This window comes from Capra hircus, chromosome 15 (assembly GCF_001704415.2).
Source record: "Capra hircus breed San Clemente chromosome 15, ASM170441v1, whole genome shotgun sequence".
Classification (NCBI taxonomy): domain Eukaryota; kingdom Metazoa; phylum Chordata; class Mammalia; order Artiodactyla; family Bovidae; genus Capra; species Capra hircus.
In genome coordinates, this window is record NC_030822.1 from 18,622,018 (window position 1) to 18,649,088 (window position 27,071).

At 46.6% G+C, this 27,071-nt stretch overlaps 1 protein-coding gene across 3 annotated transcripts in view; it reads right to left on the bottom strand.

Annotated features, from left to right (window-relative positions):
- The window catches only part of KIAA1549L (KIAA1549 like), a 308,458-nt gene continuing 281,968 nt past the window's right edge, over positions 582–27,071 (bottom strand). For all 3 annotated transcript variants that reach the window (XM_018059263.1, XM_018059262.1, XM_005690072.3), the window contains 4 exons: positions 14,789–14,886; positions 12,399–12,547; positions 11,138–11,289; positions 582–3,764 (listed from right to left, as the gene is read on the bottom strand). In XM_018059263.1, the coding sequence (XP_017914752.1) occupies positions 3,483–3,764; positions 11,138–11,289; positions 12,399–12,547; positions 14,789–14,886 (681 nt within the window). In that variant the 3' untranslated portion in view covers positions 582–3,482. The remainder of the gene's footprint in view (positions 3,765–11,137; positions 11,290–12,398; positions 12,548–14,788; positions 14,887–27,071) is intronic.

Consider the following 27,071-nt stretch of genomic DNA (forward strand, 5'->3'; position numbering starts at 1 on the left):
AAAGTCCAAACTACTTTCTGATGTGTAACAGAAGGAGTGAATTACATTTAAATTCTGTTCTCAGACTTTAAAATAATATGTTATTTTATTCATTAAACAATGAATGCCTACATGTTATGTATGAAAAAGAAGGCTATTTATTGGTAATCAGGATTTAAATCTTTTGATATATTTTGTTAGTTCCTGCCTGTTAGAGAAGCATTTTAGTCAGGTATTTAAATTTTTCTCCTCCTCCATCTGTACTCTGAGGTTTTTTTTTCTTTTTTTAAAAATCATGAATCCAACAATATCCTATCCATTCTTCCCTCAAGAATACCCAGAAATTATACATGCCCTTCTGCTGAATTCTTAAATTAACAAATGCACAATATAACTTCTGCACCAGAGAACTGATTCCTACATGATCCACCCTGTCTTAGTCATTAGTCAACTCAGGCTGCCTCTTTGGATCCATGGCACTAAGAGAAGAATACACCCCTAAAGTCTTCAACAGTGGTGGAGAACCCCATTTCCTTGATGGTACTCTCTAGAAAAAGCCAAAATGCTTTTCTTTTCATGAACTCAGAAAACTCACATCGAAACTAGTTCCAAAAAATGTTTATTATGCCACAAATGCATTGTCCTCTATACACTGTATTCAATCATCTTTTTCCTTTGCAAGAATGTAGGGAGTCCCTCACATAACCCTTGTCTACTTTTTAAACTTCCTAGCACAATTCAAGAAACGCATCACAGACAAGCGTTCAGGCAGCATGGTGAAATGGAAAGCAAGCCCGATCACGAGTAAGTGGGCTGGGGCTGAAGGCCTGGGCAGGTCACTCCACTTCTCCGAACGTTGGCTTCCCTCTCGGACGTCACCAACCGTCCTCTGGTTCTTCAAGGCTTCTTCAACTGTCTGGAGGGTCATGAGGAACACAGAGTCTCTGGGCTCTTATGGAGCTTCTGAACACCTGCCTTGTCTCAGGGCCAGCCGTCCAGGTATCTATCATCTCCTGAGGGTCAGGAGACTCTTCAGAAAAGGGACCCCCATCTTAGTCACAGGACATCAAACAATGGCGGCCATCTTTGCATTGGCGGGACAACATGGACACACTGATTTCTCAACTTAAGCTTTTCCTCCCATATACTGCTCTTAAACCTGTGGTGTCTAGTTTAAGAGAGTGTCTGACTTAGCATGCCATATTTGAAGTCATCTCCACTGACTGACTCATAATCTCAGGGGACTCTGCACAGCTCGCCATGATTTTTTGGCATTCTTTTAGCCAACTGAAGCCAGACCACTGCACCCTGTGAGCTCTTCCTCTGTGAGTCACTGGGACATCCAAAGTGTAGACACTGTCTTGGAAGCATGTGTATATATTTAAATTACACTAAGGTCTTGAAACTTCATTTTCACATACAGTATTTCCAAGCATTTACCAAGTAGACAAAGTACTGGGTTGATATCATTGCACTGATGAGATAGTAAGATCATTGATAAGGCGGGACAATGTAGCTGACTTTATCAGACTCATACCATTTGCATGAAAAGGCTGAGTTTCTTTGGCTCTTTGTTCATTCAAGTGCACTGAATACCTATTTGGATAGACTTAGGTATTGTGTTAATCTGTCAATAAAATCTTGCACTGTCCACAGTGTTTGCAAACTGACTTAGGTTTTGGGTTACAACAACTGGCCATTGGTAGAAATATACCATATATACACATGGAAATTACAAAAATACATTTTATTTATAGCTGATTTTTTTTTAAGTAACAAAAAACTAACACTATGAAAGATCAACCAGCATACCAAAAGGACGCTACCTAATATCATCCAAACAAGAGACTGGTTTGGGGGATCCATGACACATCATCTCCAGAACATTGCAGAAAGGGCAATTTGCCATTGAGAAATAAAAACAGCTTCTTTGAAAAGTCTGTGCTTTGACAGTTTGATTCTCTCACTCTAATCAGTTCCATTCCTACTCTTCTCTCAATTTGAAAATTTCCACCTTCTTCTCTCAATAAAGACCAAAGAAACTCATGAGGAGAATGGAAAGATGGGCTCAGAGGAGATGAATACAAGCTGAAGCTAGATGGATCGTGGGTGAAGGCAGGAGAGGACCTCATTCCCCAACGGACCCCATGAAAGCCCTTGACATTGAGCATAGCTCCCAAAGTTGGTGATGGAACCAGGGGGACCTGAAGTCAGCATTGACAGTCAGCAGCTGGGGCCTCTGGGCTGCAAGGCAATGTTCACCCAGAGCTCTGGAGGCTGACCTACCATGCCAGGAAGCCTAACTTACAACACCATGGTCACGAGGTCCGAAGCCCACCATTGCAGCAAATGTCCTCCTATGTCTATTAACTATGGGGACAGGTATGGGAGGGGACTGGCTAACTCCATACACCTTTAAAAATGTTATTTACATTTGAACGTAAATCAACAGATTTTCTACATTCAGAAGCTTCTATAAACAGAGGCTGCAGCCTGGGGAGACTGGGTTCACTATTCCTGCTTCCAATAGGCGTCGACGACTATTTCCTTTTGTATCACTGGGCAGCACATGCTGGACATCATTGTTGAAGAGACAGAGATTTCCTTGTAAAAGTCGATGTATCTATTGTCCCCACAAAAAGAGAGAAGCTCTGCTCTCAGGCTACCTTCACTGCAGGGCAAAGGAAACTTGTTTTTCTTTTGTAGGATCCTAAAAGCTCTTAGCACCGATGCTCTTCCAGCTAGAGCCCAACTTGCAGAATACTCTGTTTCCAACATGACAACACCTTTTCAAAGAACCTGTCAACACGAATCCACCATTCCCTCTTATCTTCTCTCTTTCTTGGCCTTTGTTGAATTAATTGGGGGCAGGGCGGGGGGGAAGAGTCAGGACTATGTATAGGTGCAGTCATTGACAGTCCTGATTTTCACCCAATTTATTTGACTTTGAATATGAACCTTTAAAAGAAAAGGACTCAAGTTTCTTGGCTGGAGTCAGTGTCTCCCTTGGAGACTGGAGGTGACTGGATAATTACAATTCTGGCTGAATCAGAGAACAGTCTGGGGCTTCATCACACGCCTGCATTGCCTTTAACACAGAAACAGTTAACATGCAGAGGTCACTGAAGATAGAGCTGTGCTCTCCCCCTTCTGGTGACCTGTTAAAATGTGGTACTGGACAGGAATCTGCAGATTAGCAAGCGTCTCCTCTCTTGTGACTAAGGCTCCATTGGGGAGGGAATACACCCACAGCTCAAACAGTTAATTAACAGAGTATCAAACATATGGTCCCACATGCGGACTTGTTGACATACAATCAGTTGAATAGGCCAAGCATCCCGTTGTTCAAGAGTTTCCTGTTCCCCAGAAGCCCCTCTGTTCACCTTTTCAGAAACTGAGGGTGAGAAAGACTCCCGCATCGTCTCATGTCTCCAGTCCCACCACGCCTGGAAAAACCCAAAGCCTGCTTCCTCAGAGTCTGGAAGTCTCAAGAGGTGAAGGCATTAGACCTGGAACTCGAACATGTCTGTCTGTTTCTTGGCGAGCTTGGCCACCTCTTCCCGGATGGCTTTCACCAGGGCCGCCGTGGAAATGTTGGTGAGGGGGGCGTCGGATGGGTCGTTGTCCGCCAGGCTCTGCTGTGAGGCTGCTGTGGAGGGCGCCGGGGCCTGCTCTAAGCTGGGGTGCAGCCCGGCCGGCTGGCTGTACTGACGCGGGAGCCTGGAGGGTGAGTTCTGCTGATACCGGGATCGGGGGTAAGCCTCGATGTACCCCGGGAGGGGGACCTGCAGAGCATTTTGGGAGAGAAGACAGGGCCAGGTATCAGGAATGGGCTCAAGTCATAGGATACACTAGATACCAAAGGAGGAGGGGATTGAGGACAAGGAAAGGGATTTAGAAGAAAATGAAGGCAACTCGCCATTGTGCAGATATAAAAAAAGCTAGGTGACTTGGACTCACTGGTTCTGATGGTTGGATGAATTAAATAGGCATTTTACACTTTGTGCAAACAGTGGGCACATACCCAGTCTACATCTGAATCTACCTGGCTACCTTTTTAATATAAGCACCATCTAAGCAGAGAAGCGTGGTTCTTTAAGGACCTCAGAGGACTCAGGGATTTATTACTGATGACAATAGTTAACGCTGAACGAGCCCTGTGCTAAGGGCTTTCCAATCATGATCTCATTTAATTCTCAGAGCAATTCTCCTAGGAGGTAGGTATTGTTACCCTTATTTTACAGAAGAGGAAACAAAAACAAACAGTGTCTCAGTCAAAGCTGCCACAGCTGACAAGCCACAGAGACAGGTTGGCTTCAAGGCTGGGAGTTAATCACTGAACTATCATGTCATACATCTGGAATAAGATCTTGGATTCTTGAAAAAATTTTCTTTTCATTAAAAGTGGAAGATAGCTCTATGCCAATAATATGGACACTTCTAGAAATATGGACAGGACAATGATTTAGAATTCAGGATCGACTTGCCCCCAGAAACAGGGCCACACATGGGGATGCTGTTCCAGGCTAATCCACAAAAGACCTTTATATCCCATAAGCTAGTTGCATCACTGTGAGATAAATGCCCATGGATCACATAGGCCCTGGGGTGCTGCAGGGGATGGGACACATGTGGGCAGTAAGGCAGCTTTCCAGGAGAAGCATCTTAGCTGAGTCTGGAGAGGAGACGGCTAGGATGGAGAGGCTGTTTCGCGGAAGACAAGGTGGAAGGGGCATTCCAGGCAGAGGGACAGCCAAGCAGAGGCCTGGCAATACACGGAGGACGGTGTCCCCAGGGAGGTTCAGTAAGGTGGTCTGACCACGGAGGGTGTGAGCAGTTTGGGAGGAGCTCAGGAAGAAGGGTGGGCAGGACCAGATCAGAAAGCCGCTGAACACCAAGCTACAGAGTTACGTTTTCTATGGCCCACTTCTGAGGAATTCATCATGTTCCCATTCTTTACAGAGATGCACGTGTGGGAGCTGGTGAGGATGGAGTGGGATGAGGTTGGGTGATGATTCAGAAATTCTGGATGGCTGAACATGTAGTAAGAAAGCAGGCCCCTCCTAGTCCCTGTCAGTCCCTCCTAGTCCCTGGCCTGGGAGCCACCAGGGGTGTCAGGCAGAGGAAAGGTCTGTACTGTAGGAAGGAACGCTCTGCAGGAGGTGGACCCACTGGAGGTAGAGAGGAGATGGGATCTGAGGCTACCTCAATGGGCCAGGTAAGAACCAGGGAGGACCTGAATAACGGAAGAAATGATGGGATATCCCAAAGTCTGGGGCTTTAATTTCCCTACAAGACCTAGCAAAGAAAGACAAAGTTGCAAATACACTGCACTTGCATCTTAGAGGAAAACTGGAGTCAGACTGTCCAAGTCCTTGGGCCACGTGAGCTGGGGACACACTGGTAGTTAACTGTGGGGAACAGAGCACCAAGGCCAGGACACAGGATTTGCCTGTCAAGTCTCACTTCACAATGCTTTTCTTCTGAGAGGACTTCCCCAGCCCTATGTTAGTCAAGGACTCCCTGTAAATTCCTCCCATGCACTTTGTCTAGCATAACTAGTCATCACTCATGACTTCATCACTCATCTCAGGCATCGACATGTGAACGCAAAGCTGTGTCTCACCTGCTTATCACTGTGCCCCGAACTATGCATGGTACACAGAAGGGAGTGTCTTAGAACCCAGGGTTCTGAGCAGCATAATCTGAAAATCACTGAAGGATAGGCACCTGGTGCCCTATGTTTGTGAAAGAAGCTGCCATGTCCCCTTTCCCTGGATTTCAAGTTCAGCTGGAGCTGAGGGTCAGTGTCCAACTATTGAGACCTTCTAGCTCTGCAGCATTAACTGACTTGGTGCTGGTGGCTGGGACAGGCCGGGGGACCGGACTCCACTGGTTCAGTTCGGTTCAGTCTTTGAGACCCCATGGACTGCAGCATGCCAGGCCTCCCTGTCCATCACCAACTCCTGGAGTTTACTCAAACTCATCTCCATTGAGTCAGTAATGCCATCTAACCATCTCATCCTCTGTCATCCCCTTCTCCTCCTGCCTTCAATCTTCCCCAGCATCAGGCTCTTTTCAAATGAGTCAGTTCTTTGCATCAGATGGCCAAAATACTGGAGTTTCAGCTTCAGCATTAGTCCTTCCAAAGAATACCCAGGGCTGATCTCCTTCAGAATGGACCGATTGGATCTCCTTGCAGTCCAAGGGACTCTCAAGAGTCTTCTCCAACACCACAGTTCAAAAGCATCAATTTTTTGGTGCTCAGCTTTCTTTATAGTCCAACTCTCACATCCATACATGACCAATGGAAAAACCATAGCCTTGACTAGATGGACCTTTGTTGGCAAAGTAATGCCTCTGCTTTTTAATATGCTGTCTAGGTTGGTCATAACTTTCCTTCCAAGGAGTAAGCGTCTTTTAATTTCATGGCTGCAGTCACCATCTGCAGTGATTTTGGAGCCCCGCAAAATAAAGTCCGTCACTTTTTCCATTGCTTCCCCATCTATTTGCCATGAAGTGATGGGACCAGATGCCATGATCTTCGTTTTCTGAATGTTGAATTTTAAGCCAACTTTTTCACTCTCTTCTTTCACTTTCATCAAGAGGCTCTTTAGTTCTTTGCTTTCTGCCATGAGGGTGGTGTCATCTGTGTATCTGAGGTTATTGATATTTCTCCTGGCAATCTTGATTCCAGCTTGTGCTTCATCCAGCCCAGCATTTCTCATGATGTACTCTGCATATAAGTTAAATAAGCAGGGTGACAATACACAACCTTGACATACTCCTTTTCCTATTTGGAACCAGTGTGTTGTTCCATGTTCAGTTCTAACTGTTGCTTCTTGATCTGCATACAGATTTATCAGACAGCAGGTCAGGTGGTCTGGTATTCCCATCTCTTTAAGAATTTTCCATAGTTTGTTGTGATCCACACAGTCAAAGGGTTGGTGTAGTCAATAAAGCAGATGTTTTTCTGGAACTCTCTTGCTTTTTCGATGATGCAACGGATGCTGGCAATTTGATCTCTGGTTCCTCTGCCTTTTCTAAATACAGCTTCAACATCTGGAAGTTCACAGTTCACATACTGTTGAAGCCTGGCTTTGGGAATTTTGAGCATTACTTTGCTAGCATATGAGATGAGTGCAACTGTACGGTAATTTGAGCATTCTTTGTCATTGCCTTTCTTTGGGATTGGAATGAAAATAGCTTTTCCAGTCCTATGGCCACTGCTGAGTTTTCCAGATTTGCTGGCATATTGGGTGTAGCACTTTCACAGCATCATCTTTCAGGATTTGAAATAGCTCCACTGGAATTCCATCACCTCCACTAGCTTTGTTCGTAGTGATGCTTCACAGGGCCCACTTGGCTTTGCACTCCAGGATGTCTGGTTCTAAGGGAGTGATCATACCATCGTGGTTAACTGGGTTGTGAAGATCTTTTTTGTATAGTTCTTCTGTGTATTCTTGCCACCTCTGCCGCCTCTTCTTAATATCTTCTGCTTCTGTTAGGTCCATACCACTTCAGTCCTTTATTGTGCTCATCTTTGCATGAAATGTTCCCTTCAGAAGTGCAGAAGATGAGGACATGACATACTCTTCCTCTCTTACAGGAGATGCAGGTGGGACCCACCACACCGTGTGGACCAAAATCCAGGACTGGCAAACATCACTCCTTGTGTAGCCAGGGCCCATGGGAAGCATCCCCTACAGACAAGAGCAGTTTCCTGCTGAGCCTGGTAACTCCTTCCCAATCCCTCTCCACCTAGCACCAAGAATGAAATCTATTTATCAGGCCAGGTCCAGGTGTTATGCAAGCTACCTCCTTACATTTGGATACCTGGAATCAGGAAGGCCAGACCTCCAAATGATGCATGTGTGCACGCATGCAAAGTCACTTCAGTCATGTCCGACTCCGTGTGACCCTTATGGACTGTAGCCCGCCAAACTTCTCTGTCCATGGGATTCTACAGGCAAGAATACTGGAGTGGGTTGCCATGCCCTCCTCCAGAGGATCTTCCCCACCCAGGGATAGAACCCACATCTCTTAAATCTCCTGCACTGGCAGTCGGGTTCTTTACCACTGGCACCAGCTGATGGTAGGCACTTTTTTCTTCTCACATGGATGTAGTGTGTGTTCAGTTGCTAAGACATGTTGGACTCTTTGTGACCCCATGGACTATAGCACACCAGCCTTCCCTGTCCTTCACTATCTCCTGGAGTTTGCTCAGACTCATGTCCATTGAGGTGGTGATGCCAGAGGGTGAACATTTTCTCCAACGGAATCTCTTTCTCAAGCTGAAAGAATATCTGAATATCTTTCTCAGCTGGTCCCTCTGAATCTCCTGTGCTGTCTTTCAAATACAATAAAGCACCTGACCTCCCAGCTTGGTCCCTGGCTACTGCGTTCCATGCAAGGGGCTATACCTGCTTACCTGCAGATGGTAAGTGGGCTCCATGAAAGACCCATCTAGGCTGTAGCAATCATTTTTCTATTAAAAACAGCTAATAAGAAACTAGTTCTCCCTCACACTGGGGATGGGGGTGGGGGAATGCAGTGATCAAGTCATCCAGTCCAGAAGATTAGGTTTTGATTTTCTGGGTTCCCTTTCCTTCATTTTTAAGGCAACACGAACCCAGAGGCATCTGAGTTATGTCGCCATAAGCCCGGCTAAGTGTTATCTGTAAGTATCATGAAGGCAAGGGCCAAGGTTTTGTAAATACCTCTGTTGACTCCTGCCACACGCCCAGCGCACCCTGCACACAGAGGGTGAGCTGACAAAGCTGCAGGTGTACTGACTAATTAGCACAAGTTAAGTACCATCTACTTTCTGAAAAGTACACATTATGTTTAGATTGCAAGTGAAATTATGGAGTCAAATAAAATCTGAACTGATCAATGCACACCCCGTGATTTCAGCTGCTTAGAAGAGCTGAGCAAGACAAAGGAAGCAAAAAAGGCCCACTACCAACCAGAACACAGGCCAAACACTCCCACACTAAGATGTGTAGACTTATCAGTAGGGAATGCCTCCAGTTACTCTCTTAGAGTTCATTTACTCCAGCTCTACAAACAACTCTCATGAGCTCAGACATGCCTCATTTGCACATAATAGTACATTAGGAAAAGCATATTTCAGGGCGAGTATATCTGAAAGTGGGGACATTGGCAGCAATAGAAGGAGTGAGCTGGGAGCAAGGTCAGAGAAAGAAAAACCATACTAAGCCTTGTAGTAATTCCAAAAAGCATAGTTTGGAGATGTTTGACGTAGGGGAGGTAATTCTACAAACCATCAGAGCCCATCTTACAGATGTCATTTTAGTACTGCTACTGCTACTGCTAAGTCGCTTCAGTTGTGTCCGACTCTGTGCAACCCCATAGATGGAAGCCCACGAGGCTCCCCCATCCCTGGGATTCTCCAGGCAAGAACACTGGAGTGGGTTGCCATTTCCTCCTCCAACACATGAAAGTGAAAAGTGAAAGTGAAATCGCTCAGTTGTGTCCGACTCTTAGCGACCCCATGGACTGCAGCCCACCAGGCTCCTCCCTCCATGGGACTTTCCAGGCAAGAGTACTGGAGTGGGGTGCCATTGCCTTCTCAGTGGGGCATAATAATGATGTTGAATCATTTGTTAAAGACAAATTAAATTATGTTTTTCTTCTAAAGAAGGGGAGAAGGATGTAATTCATTCCAGAATTTTAAAATTCAAGATAGCACATACTTTAAAGATATTTTGGCAAGTAAAGGGATGAGCTTTTTTTAAAGACAACTTTTTTAATATACAGTTTTATTTATTTATTTATGGCAGTGCTGGGTCTTCATTGCTGCGTGGGCTTTTTTCTAGTTGCAGAGTGCGGGAGCTGCTCTCTCTTTGCACCACGCAGGCCTCTCATTGTGGTGGCTTCCCTTGTTGCGAAGCATGGGCTCTAGAGCACAGGCTCAATAGTTCTGGCGTGTGGGCTTAGTTGCTCTGTGGCATGTGGAATTTTCCCAAATCAGGGATCGGGAGACACAATGCATGTGTCTCCTGCATTGGCAGGCGGATTCTTTACCACTGAGCCACCAGGAATGCTCAGGGATAAGCTTTGATCATCAGGAAAATTAATAAATATGTAGGGTAGTTTTACCTTAACAATGTTGTTTAAATGTGGCATCACTACAATAAGAGAAGACACCAATGCTGGGGCTGAACTGAACCTGTAGGGGTAGACAGAATGGACCCTAGGGGTCTGGACAGAGAAAAGTTGACACAGGCCTTGGGTGTCAATGCGTATTGACAAATGCTGAAACAAACCCTAAGATGAATACAGCACCACAGGCCTTCAGAAGACAGCCTGCCTTTCTTATCCATGATGGATGGTCTCACACTGGGACTGGAGCAACCCACTCTAGGGGCCATCACTGTGGTACTTTGGTTTGCTTGCTTTTCGTTTTTCATTTGGCAGTGCTTTAACAGGCAGGTTTGGGTGTGCATATTCAGGTTCAGCTGGTTGCTGCCCCTCTTTGGTCTAGGCTGGGCCAAGTCGACTGTGCAATAGACTCCTACTCATATAAGGAAGAAACCAGGGGACTGTGACAAGATAGTTTTCAGCTGAAGACATGCAGAAAGCCTTCGGATCTACATGCAAAGTAGTTCTGTCCTGGGTTTCTAATACTTCTTTTTCTGGTATTGCAACTAAAATTCTTACAGGATTTTAAAGTTGAAAGGAACAAACTTGGCAAAGGCTTTGGAGCTGGGAAGATGCAGGTCTGAATGCTGGATACATCACAGGAACAACAATAATACCTACATTATGGGTCTTGTGTAGATTAAGACAACATAAATAGAACATCTAACATGGTGTCTGGCACATAGAAAAAACTCAAAAATTGACAGTTAATATAAAAATGTATTTGATTAAGGGTGCTCTCCAGGAAGAGGTGGAATCTGACTGAAAGTGGTTCTCAGACATCTTTATCAAAGGATATCACCACCACCACCACTCCCCCAATCCCAACCCCCTCCACCTGCCAACTGTCTCTTCTAAAGGCTAACTTTCGACACCTGGTTGGTGAGAGGGGGCCTGAGATAACAAAACACTTAGTCTCAGCCTCACATTCATTTTCTCCCTGAAGTGTGTCAAGCAGGTAAAGTCGTGAGGGAATCAGCGAGGGTCTCACCGAATCAGCCCACTGGCTGGGGAGCTCGTTCTCTCCGGCGTAGGACATCCAGGCCTGGTTCCTGTAGGACGAGGGGGGCGTCGGGATGAAGTAGCCGGTGAAACCAGGTCTGTTGGCAGCTGGGATGGCGAACACTGCTGGCACCGTATTACCTGGCATGGAGGAGATGGATGGATGAGATTAAGCCAGCGCCTTGCCCACTGGGCTAACATCTGCACAAGCTTGGGGAAGCTGGGAAATAGGATTGTGGCATTGGGAAGGAGCTCCTGGGGGGCAGGGGGCAACAGATCTCCACCTGTAGCCTCAGCCCCCGCTCACCTGCCCAGACAGTAGTAGAGTCACCTGCTGAGACTCGGACCTGGCTTTCTAGAGAAGCGATGGCTCAACTCCCCTTGCCGAGCCCTCACCAACTCCCCCATCCCACACCCCTGATCTGCTGGCAAGAGGAAATGACACCTTGGTGCCAGGGGTTTTCCTCCCAGAAGGGTGGGTGTTCTTAAAGAGCCAAGAAGAGGAAATAAAAGGAATGGGTTTCATTGGTGGAATTTCTGGACACACTATGCTTTAATATGTGTTGACAACTGAGTGTTTTAGCCTAAAAGGAATGGTTTGATTAAAAGAAAAAACCCATTAGGGCATGTCCAAACCTCCATGTTCATTGTTTGTAATAGGGAAACACTGGAAACAACCAGTATGTCCCTCATTAGGGGACAGGATAAACTGTGGCCTATCACATAATGGAATACCACATGGCAGTGTAAACAAAGGAGCTAGATCAATGTGAGTGCAGCAACCTGGAGAAGCTTTGCTAACAATGGTTAATCAAGAAAATAGTGCAAAAGGAAAGGTATAGCTTGACATCACTTACGTAAATTTAAAATACATACAGCATTAATACAGTATATTGTTGTAACATAATGAAACATTAACACCTACGACTTAAGGACTGTGATTACCTCTGGGGAGAAGGAGAATGAGTTGTATCTGGAATGCTTTTTTTAAAGGTCTGAGGTCTGGAAAGATGTTAACATCCACCCTGACTGTAATATATCTTAGTATTTTGTCAGATTTCAGATATTGTAAACAAATAAGAGCAGTAGCTCTTCTAGCCAGGGGTACAGGAGATCCAGAAATACAGTCGCTTTGATCCCTGAGCCTGGCGGACAGAAGGTGGAGAGCGGGGAAGGCAAAGAACAGAAGTAGAGGGGGTGACGCTGGGGCAGGGCGCGGGCTTCTTCCAGGCTTTTCTCCTCTAGCCCACCTGAGTAATTTAAAGCCGACTGATCCAACTGCGCCACGGACACGGGGCCTCGGGACACCTGCGCGAAGGAGGCGCTGTCGTGCAGCTGGGCGGGCTCGGGCCCCGCGGACTCGCCCATCCTAGTCTTGCTGCCAATGTCCGAAGTGGACCTGGGCAGGGAGAAAGGCCACCTTAGCCGCCTGCTGGGACAGCGGCCCGCGAGGTGAGGCGAGGCTCCCGGGGCAGGTCACCGCCGAGGAAGCGGGGGAGCGCCTCGGCCTCCGAGCGACAGGACTGCTGGGTCCTCGGGCCGGAGTTTGCAGCCCCCGGTCCCCCGATGACAAAGGGAGCCCAGACCTGCAGCAGCCGTCGCGGTGGCCGAGCTGGAGTCATTTTTAGACATTCAAGGTCAGTGCTCCCCTGTGGGTGACTCTTGTGTCTCTGGGGAGAAGAACACTTCATCTCCACATAAACACGAGCCAAGCAATTAGCATTGGGTCTTTGCTGGGGATGGTCAACCTGGCAGGCGATGACATCACCGGCAGCCAATGGGAAGGCTTCGTCTGGAGAGCGGCTGGAAGCAAGAAGCCCCAGGCTCCGGAAGTTCGGGCTGGGGTCTGCTCTCAGGAGCAGAAGCCTAGCTCTTGCTGAGTGCTATGAATGCGAGAACACGTTTTTGTTCCACAGATAAACAGAGAATCTGGCCCACTTAACACCCATTTCCACTTAGTGCTCAGAAAGCCAGCCCCCCCAGAGGGGGCTGGGGTGGGAGCACCAGCCTCTCCCCCAAGTATAAAGGGTGCTTTAAGCCAGTCTCTCTCTTCCCTTCGGCGGAGGCACTCCGGCTTTCCTAAAATTCAGATGGAAGGAGGCAAAGACAGCCACAGCGGGGAGCAGGCTGCCAGCCCACAGGGCCACCCTCTGCACAGGGGCGCAAGGGAGCAGGACAGGAGGCAGGGGGGTCTGAGTCCTAACTACCTCCTCTCTCTGAGCCCCAGTTTCCTCAAAGGGGAGGGTGACTCCATCTCAAAGGTTCCTCTCTGGTCCAACCCTCTGGGTTCCTATGGAGGGAGTGACCTCCTGATACTTGGCGAGGATGACAAATGGCGCAGAAGGACATGAAAGGAGAAATAAGAAGTAGGTGCGGGCCTTCAGCAAATGTAGCATGAATCGCTGATGACAAGCTCCTCCAATTCAGAACCCTCAGGAGTAACTATTTCCCAGGGAGGGTCAGACACAGGCTGTGAGGATTAAACTCCACATGAGGTGGGTGTCGGGGACCAGGACTGTGGGGTCTCTCTTCTTTCTCCTTTTCTCCTTTTCTCACTCCCACAGCTCTGGCTTCTCACGTGCTGTTTCTAGGCATCAGCTACTCCTTTGGAAAACCATCCTGGGAAAATCCCTGGATTCTGCTCTGTACATATGGCCACCTTTGAGGACTCCCAGAGCCTCTGAGATCATTTAGAACTTTGCTCTCATTTGACAGATAAGGAAAGAGGAACCAGAGAGATGAGGCATCGTCCTGGGGTTACACAGCAGGCTACTGGCAGGTAAGGTGGAACCCTGGTCTGCTGTCCCCACCCCCCACCCCCACTCTGAACTTGACTGGGGTCAAAGGGTGATGTCTATATACAGCTCAGCATCCTAAACTGCTGGAAATGAAGGGAGGGTTGTTTCTGAGGAAAACTCATTTCTTTTCACCATTTTCACAAAGTTCAGACCTGTGGCCCATATACAGCGTGACAAGCATTTTGGGGGAGGCTATGATAGGAAGGCCAGGGCAGTGGCCCATATGGACCCCAAGGCACCGTATGGGCCACTCTCCCAGCCCTGGACATCTTGACTATTCCAACCTCCCCAGTGCTCTTGGCTGTTGTTTCCTATCTATACTTAAAGCATGTGCTTTTTATAGTGTTACAGAGCAAAGAGAATGCTGAATATATGCTTCCCAGCTGACCTGTCCAAGTTCATGTACTTTCAGCCTCCCCATCTTGGAAGGCAAGAGTTAGGGCAGGAGCCCAGACACACTGCTCCCCAGCCTCTTGGACACCACCCCTCAGTAACAAAGGGTCTTCTGACACACACACCTGCAGGAGGTGCCGAGACTTGAGACAGCTGTTGTGATGGCCCAAACTGGAATAATTTTTAGATGCTCAATGTCAAGGCATGAGGTTTTCAGGGTATGGGGCAGTTGACCTTGGGTTTTTTCAATTGTGGGTTCTATGGGACTTTCCATTTTCAATAGTAAGAAAGTAGGCCAACCCTCTGTGGCCCCCACTTCTTTCACGGCATTCGAGGTGCCCTGGTCACATGGTTGTCTACACAGGTGATGCACCCCTGAGTGGGGCAGGGCTCACAGGACCAAATCCTCTGCAAATATCCCAAACAAGGCAAAGAAAGGAATGTGTTACCGCCTGAGAGAAGCGACAGCCACAGGGCCCGTCCGCGGAGGCACAGGTGGAGGGGGAGAGCCCATGACCATTTCAGGAAGCTGGGAAAACCTGTAGGCCTGAGAAAGAGAGGAGCAAACAGGGAGACCATGTTAATATCTGGTGCTCATCAACACACAGGTTCTTCTCACTTAAAAGGGAAGCAGACTTCCGAGGGTTAGACTTTCCTTCTTTCCTCAAACGTCCCCCTTCCATCACCCTTAACTTGTCCCCAGTCCCCTCTTCTACCTCATCTACCCCCACTCTCCCCTTGCTGGGCCCTGCAGTCACCATCACCCTTAACTTGTTCCCAGACCCCTCTTCTGTCTCATCCACCCCCACTCTCCCCTTGCTGGGCCCTTGTAGTCACCATCACCCTTAACCTGTCCCCAGTCCCCTCTTCTACCTCATCTACCCCCACTCTCCCCTTGCTGGGCCCTGCAGTCACCATCACCCTTAACTTGTTCCCAGACCCCTCTTCTGTCTCATCCACCTCCACTCTTCCCTTGCTGGGCCCTTGCAGTCAGAGTCCCTCAGTTGGTCTTAGAATCCGCCAAGTTGTTTCCCGCCTTGGGCTTCCCCAGGAATGTTTCTCTCCTGGTTCTTCCCATGGCTCCTTTCTTTCTGTCATTCATCCAGCCCCATATTCCCTTGGAGCTCCATATTCTGTTTTAATTTTTTATCATAGCAGTTGTCACTCTGGTATTACAACAAGATTGTAATGAGGGCAAGGGATCTGTTGTCAGCTGTATCTTCACGCCTGGAACAGTGCCTGTTACATCCTGGATGGGCAATAAATATTAGATAAAGAATGAATCATGGATTGTGCTTATTTTCTCACTCATGGAAAGCAGGTTTTGTGGGGGAAAGCGATGGGTTTGGAGTCAGGAAGTATGGGTGGAGGTTTGCTAATAAATAGATTTTCTGTCTCTAAGCAAGTCAGGTGACTTCTCTGGACCTCAGTGTCTTCTGCTGAGATGGAGACAAGGATGCCTTGCTCAGAGGGGTGGGTGCAAAGAGGATCAGGCCAGGCAGTGTATGTGTAAGTATTCTATGATCTGTAAAGCACTATTTAAAGATAAGGGATCAAAACTGTCAAGTGAAGATTGTAATCCACTTGGGAGGGGAGAGAAGAAAAATGGTCAGAGACAGGACCAGCAAGCCAGACCACAGCCTCTGAGCAGGAGAAAATCTAGGAATGCTCTCCGCAAAGACAAAGCGTGGCTTGTGCTTCTTATTCATTTTTTTTTTTTTTCTATAGGTATCATGGCGTGCCATATCTCTTAAGGAACAAGATGATAGGGCTTTAAACCTGAAGGTATCCAGACAAAAGGTAGCAGGAGAGAGAATCCATAAACAGGATTCTTTAAAATGAATGAGGGCTTTTCCCTCCAGCATTATAGGCGTCCCACATGGCACAGATTGGTGAATAATTCACCGGCCAATGCAGGAGATGAAAGATGTGAGTTCAATTCCTGGAGTAGGAAATGGCAACCTGCTCCAGAATTCATGCCTGGAGAATCCCATGGACAGAGGAGCCTGGGGGGCTACAGTCCATGGGGTCGCAAAGAGTCAAACATGACTGAGGAACTGAGCACACACACATTATGGCAGACGACCTACTCATAAGGGCCAACCCACTAAACAACAAGTAGATCCTAGGTAAAACATGGCTTTAATGCATGCTGAAATTGCAAGATGTAAGGAAATCTTAAGGATTCCCATCCACTATCTACCCTTTCCCTCCCACACCACAGCAAACTAAAAATTGTGAGCTGAAATCAGAGGTGGAAACAATGAGTAGTAAACAAATATGGAAGGTGAGATTGCCTGGAAAACAAATGCCATATTGGCGATCAATTAAGAGATCAAGCCTGGGACAGGCAAGGTGAGGCAGGTAAAACCGAGACCCTTACAGCCAACCTAGGCTCTCCTTTTGGTTCAGTCATTCACGCTCTGCAGACACGTCAGTCCCTCTGCGCCTTATTTTTCTATTACTTATTTTCCTTGTGAAATAAGGCACTGAAATACTTCGTGGGTTTCTACAAAAAACATTTCTTTAGCCATGAAGCCATTCTGGCATAGCCCAAATACATAACCAAATCAAAGCAGAACTGCTCTGGTTGAAGTTGAGGGTGGGGATGCCCTGATAGCACCTGGGGATTCCCTGAACCCTATGGTTTTGCAGTTTGAAAACCATTGTCCTTCCAGCTTGGCATTCCACTATTATCAACAAACCAACAAGTAAGGACATGCCTTTCCCAAAACAGAGAAAGAGGTGTCTAGCCCCTCGTCTCTCTTCTGGCTTCTCCTGATATCAGTAGAGGAGACAGGCAACTTATTTTTATCCCTGGTTCTTGGAAGGCATACTCTGTAGTCAACACAGTTTTCCAGCCAAGAAAATGCTTTTGGGGTCTCTGTCTTGTAACAGTTAACCAAAGAATTGATTAAAAGTTCTGAATTTTTGACAAGTACCAAGGGAATTTCCTTCTTTGGATGATTTTTTCCAGGTACAAAGCAAGCCTGCACAGGAGATCAAGGTCTCCTTTGGTCTGTACCCTTGGCGCTCCTGGGCAGCTACAGGGTCACAGGAAAAGCAGAAAGGCCACCTTTGCCCTGGGCTGAGGAATTCCAGCAAGCAGTGTCTTCCTCCCTTCCCCTGCGTGGTTCCCCCATGGGTCCAAGTCCTCCTGGATTTGCATTCTGGCTCCTTTTCCATGTGTTTGGAACCTGACTCCCTGCCAGCTGCCTTGTGACTCAGATCTCACTGGAAGCTATTGTTCAAAACTGTCACCTTGTTCCCGGTTTCTAGTTCTGTGACAGTGGCCGTGAGGGGCCCAGTCTGGCACCCAAGGACACCATCTTTGGGGATCCCTGTCCTCTGGCTAGAAGGGAGATCAGACACTCGGAACTGAAGGCAGACTTTATAAATAGCTCTTAGGTCTCCCGGGTGGAAGAAGCCTGGATATAACAAGAAGAGGCCACTCTTTGAGCTCAGAAGTTTGGTTGTAAAAGTAGAGGAGACAGTGACCACGGTCTGCCCAAGGTTCCCAGTCCCGATGGCCTTGGGCCGGGGGCGGGGGGGTGGGTCAGGGCCATTCTTTCTAGCAAACCCAGTGGAGAATGAGCCCAAGTGAGACTCCCTGTGTGCTGGACCCTCGTTGTGCACATGCATCCATCCAGAGGGGAGAATCTGGTCAAGATCAACCTTGGCGGGGGGTAGCACTAGAGGGGTGACAGGTCAAAGGGGGCAGCCTGCAGTTGGAGGAACAGATCAGGGCCTCAGGCTTTGCACTGGTGGGAGAGCGAGGACTCACAGGCCAAAGCCACCTTCTCTAGTTGGAGGCCACTGTCCAGGGCCAGCCAGTCAGCCCCAGGCCAGAGCGGATATGCCAGTTTTTCCATTCCTGCTGACAATGCTGGCTTCCACTGCATGGTGCCCCTTCCACCGCACTGTGAATACTGCTCAGCACAACCTGTGTCTACCTAAGGCCCCATGCAGCTATAATAACTTTACATCCTATTGCACGAAGTCGAATCTTCTGGAGGATAGTTCTTATTTAGTTGAAAACAGAGGGCGTGGTAACTGAAGACGGACCCCATGGTGAAAACCCAGTGTTTATCTTGATCTCTCAGCTTACCAGGAGTTACTGAGAGCAACACTGGGGCTCTCAAGGCCCTGGGATTCATAGAAGGTTCGAGCTGGAAAGAACAGGAGACACCAAGACCTCACTCCTTACCTTAATACAGAGGGAAAAGGAAACCCAGAGAAGTGAACTGACTTGCCCCAAATCACACAGCCAGTATAAGGGCACTGTCTCAACATTCTGAGCCAAGGGTGGCATGGTGTAGAGCGTATGGGTTTGGAGTCAGACAAAACTGGAGTTGAAACCTGGATTGACCTTGACCAGGTGCTTGACTTCAAGTAACTTACCTCTCTGTACCTGTTTTCTCATTAAGTAATGAAAGTAACAGGATCATACCCCCATTTCAAAGGTTGTTTAAAAGACTCATTTTATATGTTGATGTGATATATGGCACATAGTGGGTACTCAATAAATGATATGCTCTTCCTTCTGAGACAAGATAATATTTTGATACAGTAATTGTAGTAACCAAGACTTTGCCACCAAGTTCCTTGAATCCAGGGCCCTTCTTCTGCCCCAAGAACATCTTGCCTTCCTGCCCCTGGGAAGGAAGTCCACTATCGCTAAAGATGGCCCAAGAGCCAACTCTTCCTGGCATTTCAAAAGCTAAAGTTATTAAAATGCAAGAGTTTAGGATTTTGAATATCAAAAACCTAAGCTCTTAAAGCACTCAAAGCTGATGCCAAAACGAGCTTTGAAAGAAGTGAGGTACCTTTAGACCAGCGGTCCCTAAGCTTTTTGACACCTCGGACCTGCTTCATGGGATACAATGCTTACATGGAACTGGGGAGGGGGGTGATTTCAGGATGATTGAAGCGTATTACATTTACTGTGCACTTTATTTCTATTATTATTACATCAGCAGCCCCTCAGATCATCAGGCATTAGATCCTGGAGGTTGGCAATCCCTGGTTTAGACCACTCTGCTCCTGTATTAGGCAAAGACCCTTAAGTAAAGAAGAGCAGAGCTTAGATGCTAATGAGTCTGGAGAAGGGGCTTTGTGTCCCATCTCAGTCTGGGAGAACAAGGGATGGAGAGGAGAGAATAAACAGAAGGAAGATGCTAGAGAGTGGAGAGGGGCAAGGGTGTGTGTGTGTGTGTGTGTGTGTGTAAGGACGATGATAGAGAGCAGAGGGGGCAAGAGCGTGTGTGTGTGTGTGTTTCTAAGAATGATGCTAGAGAGGGGAGAGGGGCAAGGGCGTGTGTGTGTGTGTGTGTGTGTGTGTGTGTGTGTGTGTGTGTGTGTGTAAGAACGATGCTAGAGAGGGGAGAGGAGTAAGGGCGTGTGTGTGTGTAAGACAGAGAGTGAGAGAGAGAGAAGAGAGGCAGAAGGAAGAGAGAAGCCTCAAGTGTGTGTGTGTGTAAGACAGAGAGGGAGGGAGAGAGAGGAGAGGCAGAAGGGAGAGAAAAGGCTCCAGCACGGGAGGAAGGGAAAGAGAAGTCCGGAGAGAGCTTGTAAGCAGGAGGGCCAGGAAACAGCTGTGCTCTCCCCAGACCAACACCTGCAGACTAGGTGGAAAGGAGCGCTTCTCAGAGGTGCCGCCCAGAGTAGTTAGATGAGAATAAAATGAGACCAAGTACTGAAGCTTTCTTCACCCTCTGGCCATGCTTTGCACCATGTAGGCACCCACCCCTACTCCTACACACACACACAAAATAAGCTTAATCAGAGGCGGGGAGGGAGGCACTAGAGATTGAGCTTTTGGCACTAGAACGCCATTACAGAGAAACAGTTACCTGTCTTGCACACCTGAGTCTGTGAGCTGAGCTGCATATTCCACTCCTCCCTCCCTCTCTCCACGCAGCATTCCTGAACAAAATGTTATTTTTACTCACTTGAATGATTTCTCTAAACCTGAAGGGATATGCACTTGCCAGACACTGAGCACGCTGTTGGTTTTCAAGGGGGATTCCTCGGGGCAGCCCATAGGCAAAGATCTCCAACCCAGGCTGTCCCAGGTAATATAGAGCAACTTACCTTCACAGACTCTGGGAGTTGCAACACCCCATTGTTGGCAGCTAGCATAACTGACTCCATCTTGGGCCTGTTCAGTTCCTCCTGTCCTTCCATTGACCCTATCTGAGACTGTACCGCGTGGTAAATCACTTCTGTGCTGTCAAGGGCTTTGTAGTTAATAGATATTATCTAATGATCATTAGGTTCCAGGTGGCCTCTATGCTCTGCTACTCTCCAGTGATAAAGGCTTTCATGATGTAGTCCCTGCACCCATAAGACTAATTACCCATCATAAATCTTGACTTAGGAATGCCTCCCTGACTCCCTGTCCCCCAAACCCTAGGTTAACTATAAAACTGTCCCAGCAGCCCCTCTGCAGTGTTGACTGCAGCTGCTAATGCTTCTGGATCGCCCCCTGCCCCATCCTACCCTGTACGTAAGTTACCCTATAATACTGATCCATTGATTACATGGAACTGCCTCATTTTTCAGTCTCCAGATACCTTCTTGGTTTGTTGGGTTCCCTCCATCCTTAAACACCATTCAGCACTGCCTAGGGTAGACCCCTCCTGTTGCTCCAACTTCACCAAACTGCCAATGACTTTTATGTAAGAGCTAACATTGAAACCCACCCCCTCATTTCCTGCCCCACCAAACCTGGCTGGATGGGAGCTCAGAATAGATTCAAATTAGATTTAGAGAAACACAAGAAATGTTTAACATTTTTTGAACCCAAGTGCTGTGGATGTAAATTCCTGCCTGATATACCTGGTTATCTCATCATTAAGAAAGTTTAGGACAGAGTCTTTTGTTTTATTTTTGAGGGGAGAGGAGGAAAACAGGCTATAATCTTCTCAATTCCATCTTAGTAGAGATGTCTCTCTTACAAGGGGTATGATAGGGATGAACAAAACCCCATCCAACTGGGGAGGCTTCCTTATAAGAAGAGCACACTCTGAAGTTTAGGTTTGAGTTCTCATCAGAGCCTGGGACAACCTTCTGGCTTACCTGGCCAGAGGGTAGAAAGAACATGGGCTTTGAAGTTAGAGAGCCCTGGGCTCCAACCCCAGTTCTGTCCTGTGTCACCTTGGGCAAGTTTCTTTACTTCTCCAGGTCTCAGTTTTCCATGGAGTACGTGGGGGATAGTAATGTTGACTTCATGGGGTGGCTGTTAGATCAGAAGAGACAATGTGCATGTGTGCTAAGCTGTGTCTGACTCTGTGTGACCCCATAGACTGTAGCCCACAAGACTCCTCTGTTCCTGGGATTCTCCAGGCAAGGATTCTAGAATGGTTGGCATGCCCTCCTCCAGAGGATCTTCCAAACCCAGGGACTGAACCTGCATCTCCTGTGTCTCCTGCACTGCAGGCGGATTCTTTACCACCAGTAACACCTGGGAAGCCTTGGAAGAGACAAGAGCACTTAGCCTAATATCCTATTTAGTGGGAGCTCCATAGATAGCAGCTGTTGTTATTATCACTGTTAGTTACATTTGTAAGGCCTCTAGTGGGGAAGATGTTTTCACCCTGCTGCCTTTCTTGGAGGGCTTCCTGGGTAGCTTAGTAGTAAACAATCTGCTTGCAGATGTAGGTGACACAGGAGATGAGGGTTCGATTCCTGGGTCAGGAAGATCCCTGGAGAAGGAAATAGAAACTCCAATATTCTTGCCTGGAAATTATGGACAGAGGAGTCTGGTGGGCTACAGTCCATGGGGTCACAAAGAGTTGGACATAACTGAGCATGCACACTTACCTTTCTCAGCATCCCCTACTCTGACACCAACAAGAAGGCTATAGGATGTTTTCATTCCACTTGGCAGAGACCCATTATGGCTGATAGCAAAATTGGGTTGGTCATTAGGTGTCAAATCCAATTTCTTCACAGATTCAAGGGGTAAAATATGATCAACAGTCTCCTGAACTGAGGTGCAGGAAACCCCAGCTGCCAGCAATAACCTTTTCCATGATATAAATGCCATCAGCCTGGCCGAATGCATTTAGAACCAGCAACTTCCAATTATCCTCCAGCAGAGCTTGGAGTGCTTCCTTTTTGGAAGCTGAAAAGTAATCATAGTTATCATTCTAAATTGCCACCTTGCCCATTGATTTCCACATTATCATAGCACAAGAGGGCTTGGCAAGAACTTGGGTTAAGAATTATCATTGCTCTTGTGTATTGTTAGCCATTTCTCTTTTCATTAAAATAAGGACCTCATGTGTTGTTGGCAAAAGGAAACCTTAACAATGAAAAAACTGCCTTTGATATTCAGTTTGATGGATTGTCTCTCTGCTGTGTTATTTCTCAATCCACTTCCACTCTTTGGTGGCTTCATTTTTTCAAAGTATATAATACTAATGTTTCTGCCTTTCTTGGCACAACTGCCAATCCTGAATTATAGCAAACAGAACTATCTAAGCTTTCATATTCCCACAATGACATTTTTAGATGGTTTTGTTAAATTGAGGCATATGGATGTGGGTTGTGGCATCTTCTGGCCTGTCATTGGAAGACTCATCCTAGTTGTTTAAGTTTTTCTCTCTGAAATCCAAATCTGTTCACAGATCCCCAGAATCTGGCCTCCAGCTAGAGGGGCCCAGTCATTCCTGAGGATCATCTTTAAACAGAAGTGAGGCTTCCCTGAGCACCCAGAGAGAGCATGCTCTTAAAAAGAGTATAACAGAGTAGAAGAAAAAGATGTCATCTTGGAAGTGTCAGGAGAAGGGAGATAAGCAGTGGAACCCAATGGAAAAAAAAAAGAATATTTTTATAATAATGGCTACATTTAGCCAGTAATTCCATGTACCAGGCTCCATACGAAGCACTCTGATTAAAATCCATTAACACCTGTTGGGTGCTAAGCGCCAGGACCGTGCTGAGCATTTTACATGAATTATCATCCTATCCCCACTGTAGCTCTCTTCTCATCGCCATTCTATGGCTAAGGAGACAGGAGGCTCAGAGTTACGGTCATTGGGTAAGGTCATACAGTTGGTGAGTGCCATCCACTCTGGGTAGAGGGAGAATTTGGGGATATGGTCAATGTCTGGAATCAGAAAGGATGAGTCAATGAAACTGAAGTCAGTGTGGATCAGTGTAAGAATGGATGCAGGTAGCCCTCCCCCAAAAGACAGCCACTTTATGTGGTAAGATTAAAGTGTTTTCAACATCTCAGTGAGAAAATCCCTTCTTTCCCCATAAAGAAGAGTACCAATTTAATGGGCAATTAGTTTAGAAAACTGTAATTGTGGAAACTGTAATACGACTGTCATGGGAAAGTATTTTAAAGTACTCGATTTGTAAGGCTCAGTGAGCATTTTTCTAACTCTTTCTGAAAAAAAGGGTATGTGGATTCTCATCTGATGGGGGCATGGCCACTGGGGGCCCCAGAGTTGCTGGCACTCTTCTGGAAGTCAGTGCTTCTTGAACAGATCCAGCAAAGTTCCTGGATGGCAGAGGCAAACTCCTATTCCTGAGATCTGGGCATTGACCTTAGTCTTCTATTTAACGTAAACATTGTATTAAGGGGACTTCCCTGGTGGTCCAGAGGCTAAGAGTTCACACTCCCAAAGCAGGGGGCCCAGTTTCAATGTTTGGTTGGGGAACTAGATCCTGTATATTGCAATAAAGACAGCACAGCCAAATAAATAGTAAATATTAAAATAAAATCCTTTAAAACATTAAGAATTTTGCACTGTATTCCACCTATATCTCAGAAAAATGGGATGCAAAAAAGATGTCTCACATTCACCCTATTTCCTTTACTGACTTTGCTCTCTGGGTTTGCATATCACAGGCTGAGAAAAATGACTCTAATATCAACCAGTTTTCCTTCTTAATAATGTTGTACTTTCCATACGTTGGCTCTTACTTAATGAAAGACCATAAAGTGAAGTTGCTCAGTTGTGTCCAACTCTGCAATCCCATAGACAGTAGCCTGCCAGGCTCCTCTGTCTATGGGATTTTCCAGGCAAGAACACTGGAGTGGGTTGCCATTTCCTTCTCCAGGGGATCTTCCCAACTCAGGGATTGAACCCAGGTCTCCCCCACTGCAGGCAGTCATTTTACCATCTGAGCCACCAGGAAAGCCCAAAGTGAAAGTCACTCAGTTGTGTCCTACTCTTTGCAACCCCATGGACTATACAGTCCATGGAATTCTCCAGGCCAAAATACTACAGTGGGTAGCCTTTCCTTTCCCCAGGGGATCTTCCCAACCCAGGTATCAAACCCAGGTCTCCCGCATTGCAGGTGGATTCTTTACCAGCTCAGCTACAAGGGAAGCCAATGAAAGACCATGTTGACCAGCAAACAAATATTCTGGCCCACTTGGTCATTCAGCTTCTCACTGCAGGTTTGTAAGTTAATATTAATAATAAAGCAGTTTCAGTGAGTTTAAGCAGCATGATCTGATCACCCTGGAGTGAATGGACAAAACAGAAATTCTGCACCTGCCAACCTAAAGACAAATTCTCACAGTGATGATGACCTCATCCAAGTACAGATGTCCCTGCCCCAAAGGCTCAGTTTGAAATCAACTTTGGTCTTTATATTTTTGGGCTCCAAAATCACTGCAGATGGTGACTGCAGCCATGAAATTAAAAGACGCTTACTCCTTGGGAGAAAAGTTATGACCAACCTAGATAGCATATTGAAAAGCAGAGACATTACTTTGCTGACTAAGGTCCGTCTAGTCAAGGCTATGGTTTTTCCTGTGGTCATGTATGGATGTGAGAGTTGGACTGTGAAGAAGGCTGAGCACCGAAGAATTGATGCTTTTGAACTGTGGTGTTGGAGAAGACTCTTGAGAGTCCCCTGGACTGCAAGGAGATCCAACCAGTCCATTCTGAAGGAGATCAGCCCTGGTATTTCTTTGGAAGGAATGATGCTAAAGCTGAAATTCCAGTACTTCAGTCACCTCATGTGAAGAGTTGACTCATTGGAAAAGACTCTGATGCTGGGAGGGATTGGGAGCAGGAGGAGAAAGGGACGACAGAGGATGAGATGGCTGGATGGCATCACTGACTTGATGGATGTGAGTCTGAGTGAACTCTGGGAGTTGGTAATGGACAGGGAGGCCTGGAGTGCTGCGATTCATGGGGTCACAAGGAGTCAGACACGACTGAGCAACTGAACTGAACTGAACTGAACCTGGTCTCTCCTGATAAGAGTTTCATCAACAGGGAAAGGCTGGCCAGAGACTGACATTCAAAGAGAAAGACTGAGGGGATTAGGAATAGTGTTAAGAGAAGACATCTCAGGGACCCGGTGAAGGAGGGAATCTGGAACAAAGAACAATAGGGAAGTTCACAGCAGTGTTTAGATTAGGTGGTTACGTAGCAACACAGCAATTTATTAACTGCCACTGTACTGGTGCTGTTGGAGGCTGGTGGCTGAAGTTATCAAAAGGCTCCACAAGCTCACAGGTGTCCCGAATAGTCTACTGGAAAATGAAAGATGGAGAGACAATACAACAGCAGAAGGCAGGTTAAGAACATGGGCTTTGTCACCAGATGGCCTGACTTTGGGTCCTGGCTCCGCCCCTTCCTGGCTGTGTGACTTGAACAAGCTGTGAAACCTCAGTTTCAACATCTGTAAAACAGGGATAAAACTAGTAACTGTCTCAGAGGCATATAGTAAGAACTAAATAAATGAGTTACCATACATATACACTTAGATCACTACCTAGTCACAGTGAAGCACTCGATAAATGTTAGCTTTTATTATTGTTGTTCACTCAAGAAGTTGAATCCAACTCTTTGCAACTCCATGGACTATAGCATGCCAGGCTTCCCTGTCCTTCACTAGTTCCTGAAATTTGCTCAGATTCCTGTCCATCGAGTCGGTGATGCCATCCAACCATCTTATCCTCTGTCGCCCCCTTCTCTTCCTGCCTTTAATCTTTCCCAATACCAGGGTCTTTTCCAATGAGTTGGCTCTTCACATCAGGTGGCCAAAATACTGGAGCTTCAGCTTCAGCGACCGTCCTTCAAATGAACAATCAGGATTGATTTCCTTTAGGATTGACTGGTTGGATCTCCTTGCAGTCCAAGGGACTCTCAAGAATCTTCTCCAGCACCACAATTTGAAAGCATCAATTCTTTGGGCCTCAGCCCTGTTTATGGTCCAACTCACATCCACACATGACTACCACTGGAAGAACCATAGCTTTGACTATATGGACACTTGTCAGCAACGTGCCTTCTCTAGCTTTTATTAGATAATTACATATCACAATGATAATTTATAAGGCTCTATTAATGAGTAACTTGGAGATAGAGTATGAAATATTACAAGGGTAGAATCTATATATCACATAAAGCATTGTCTATTATGGTCTGTGGCTTATAAAACTATTTCTTTTTTAAAAGATTTTCTGTAGATGCTATGGTGATGAACTAATTAAATGCAAACTAATTAAAATGGTTGCTTAAATCATGGAAGCCTTTAGTCACTGGGTACTTTCTCAAATACTGAAGTACAGTTACTAGTTAGTGAGATGATCCTAACAAACCTTTATGGCATTTACTGGGTGCCTGGCATCCGTCTAGTACCTCTTGTTAATCTTTACAACCACCTTAGGAAGTCAGTTATTTTTCTTATCTGTTTATTTCACCTATAGAAAATCTAAGTAACATCCCCAAGTCACAAAGCCGCTGAATGCTA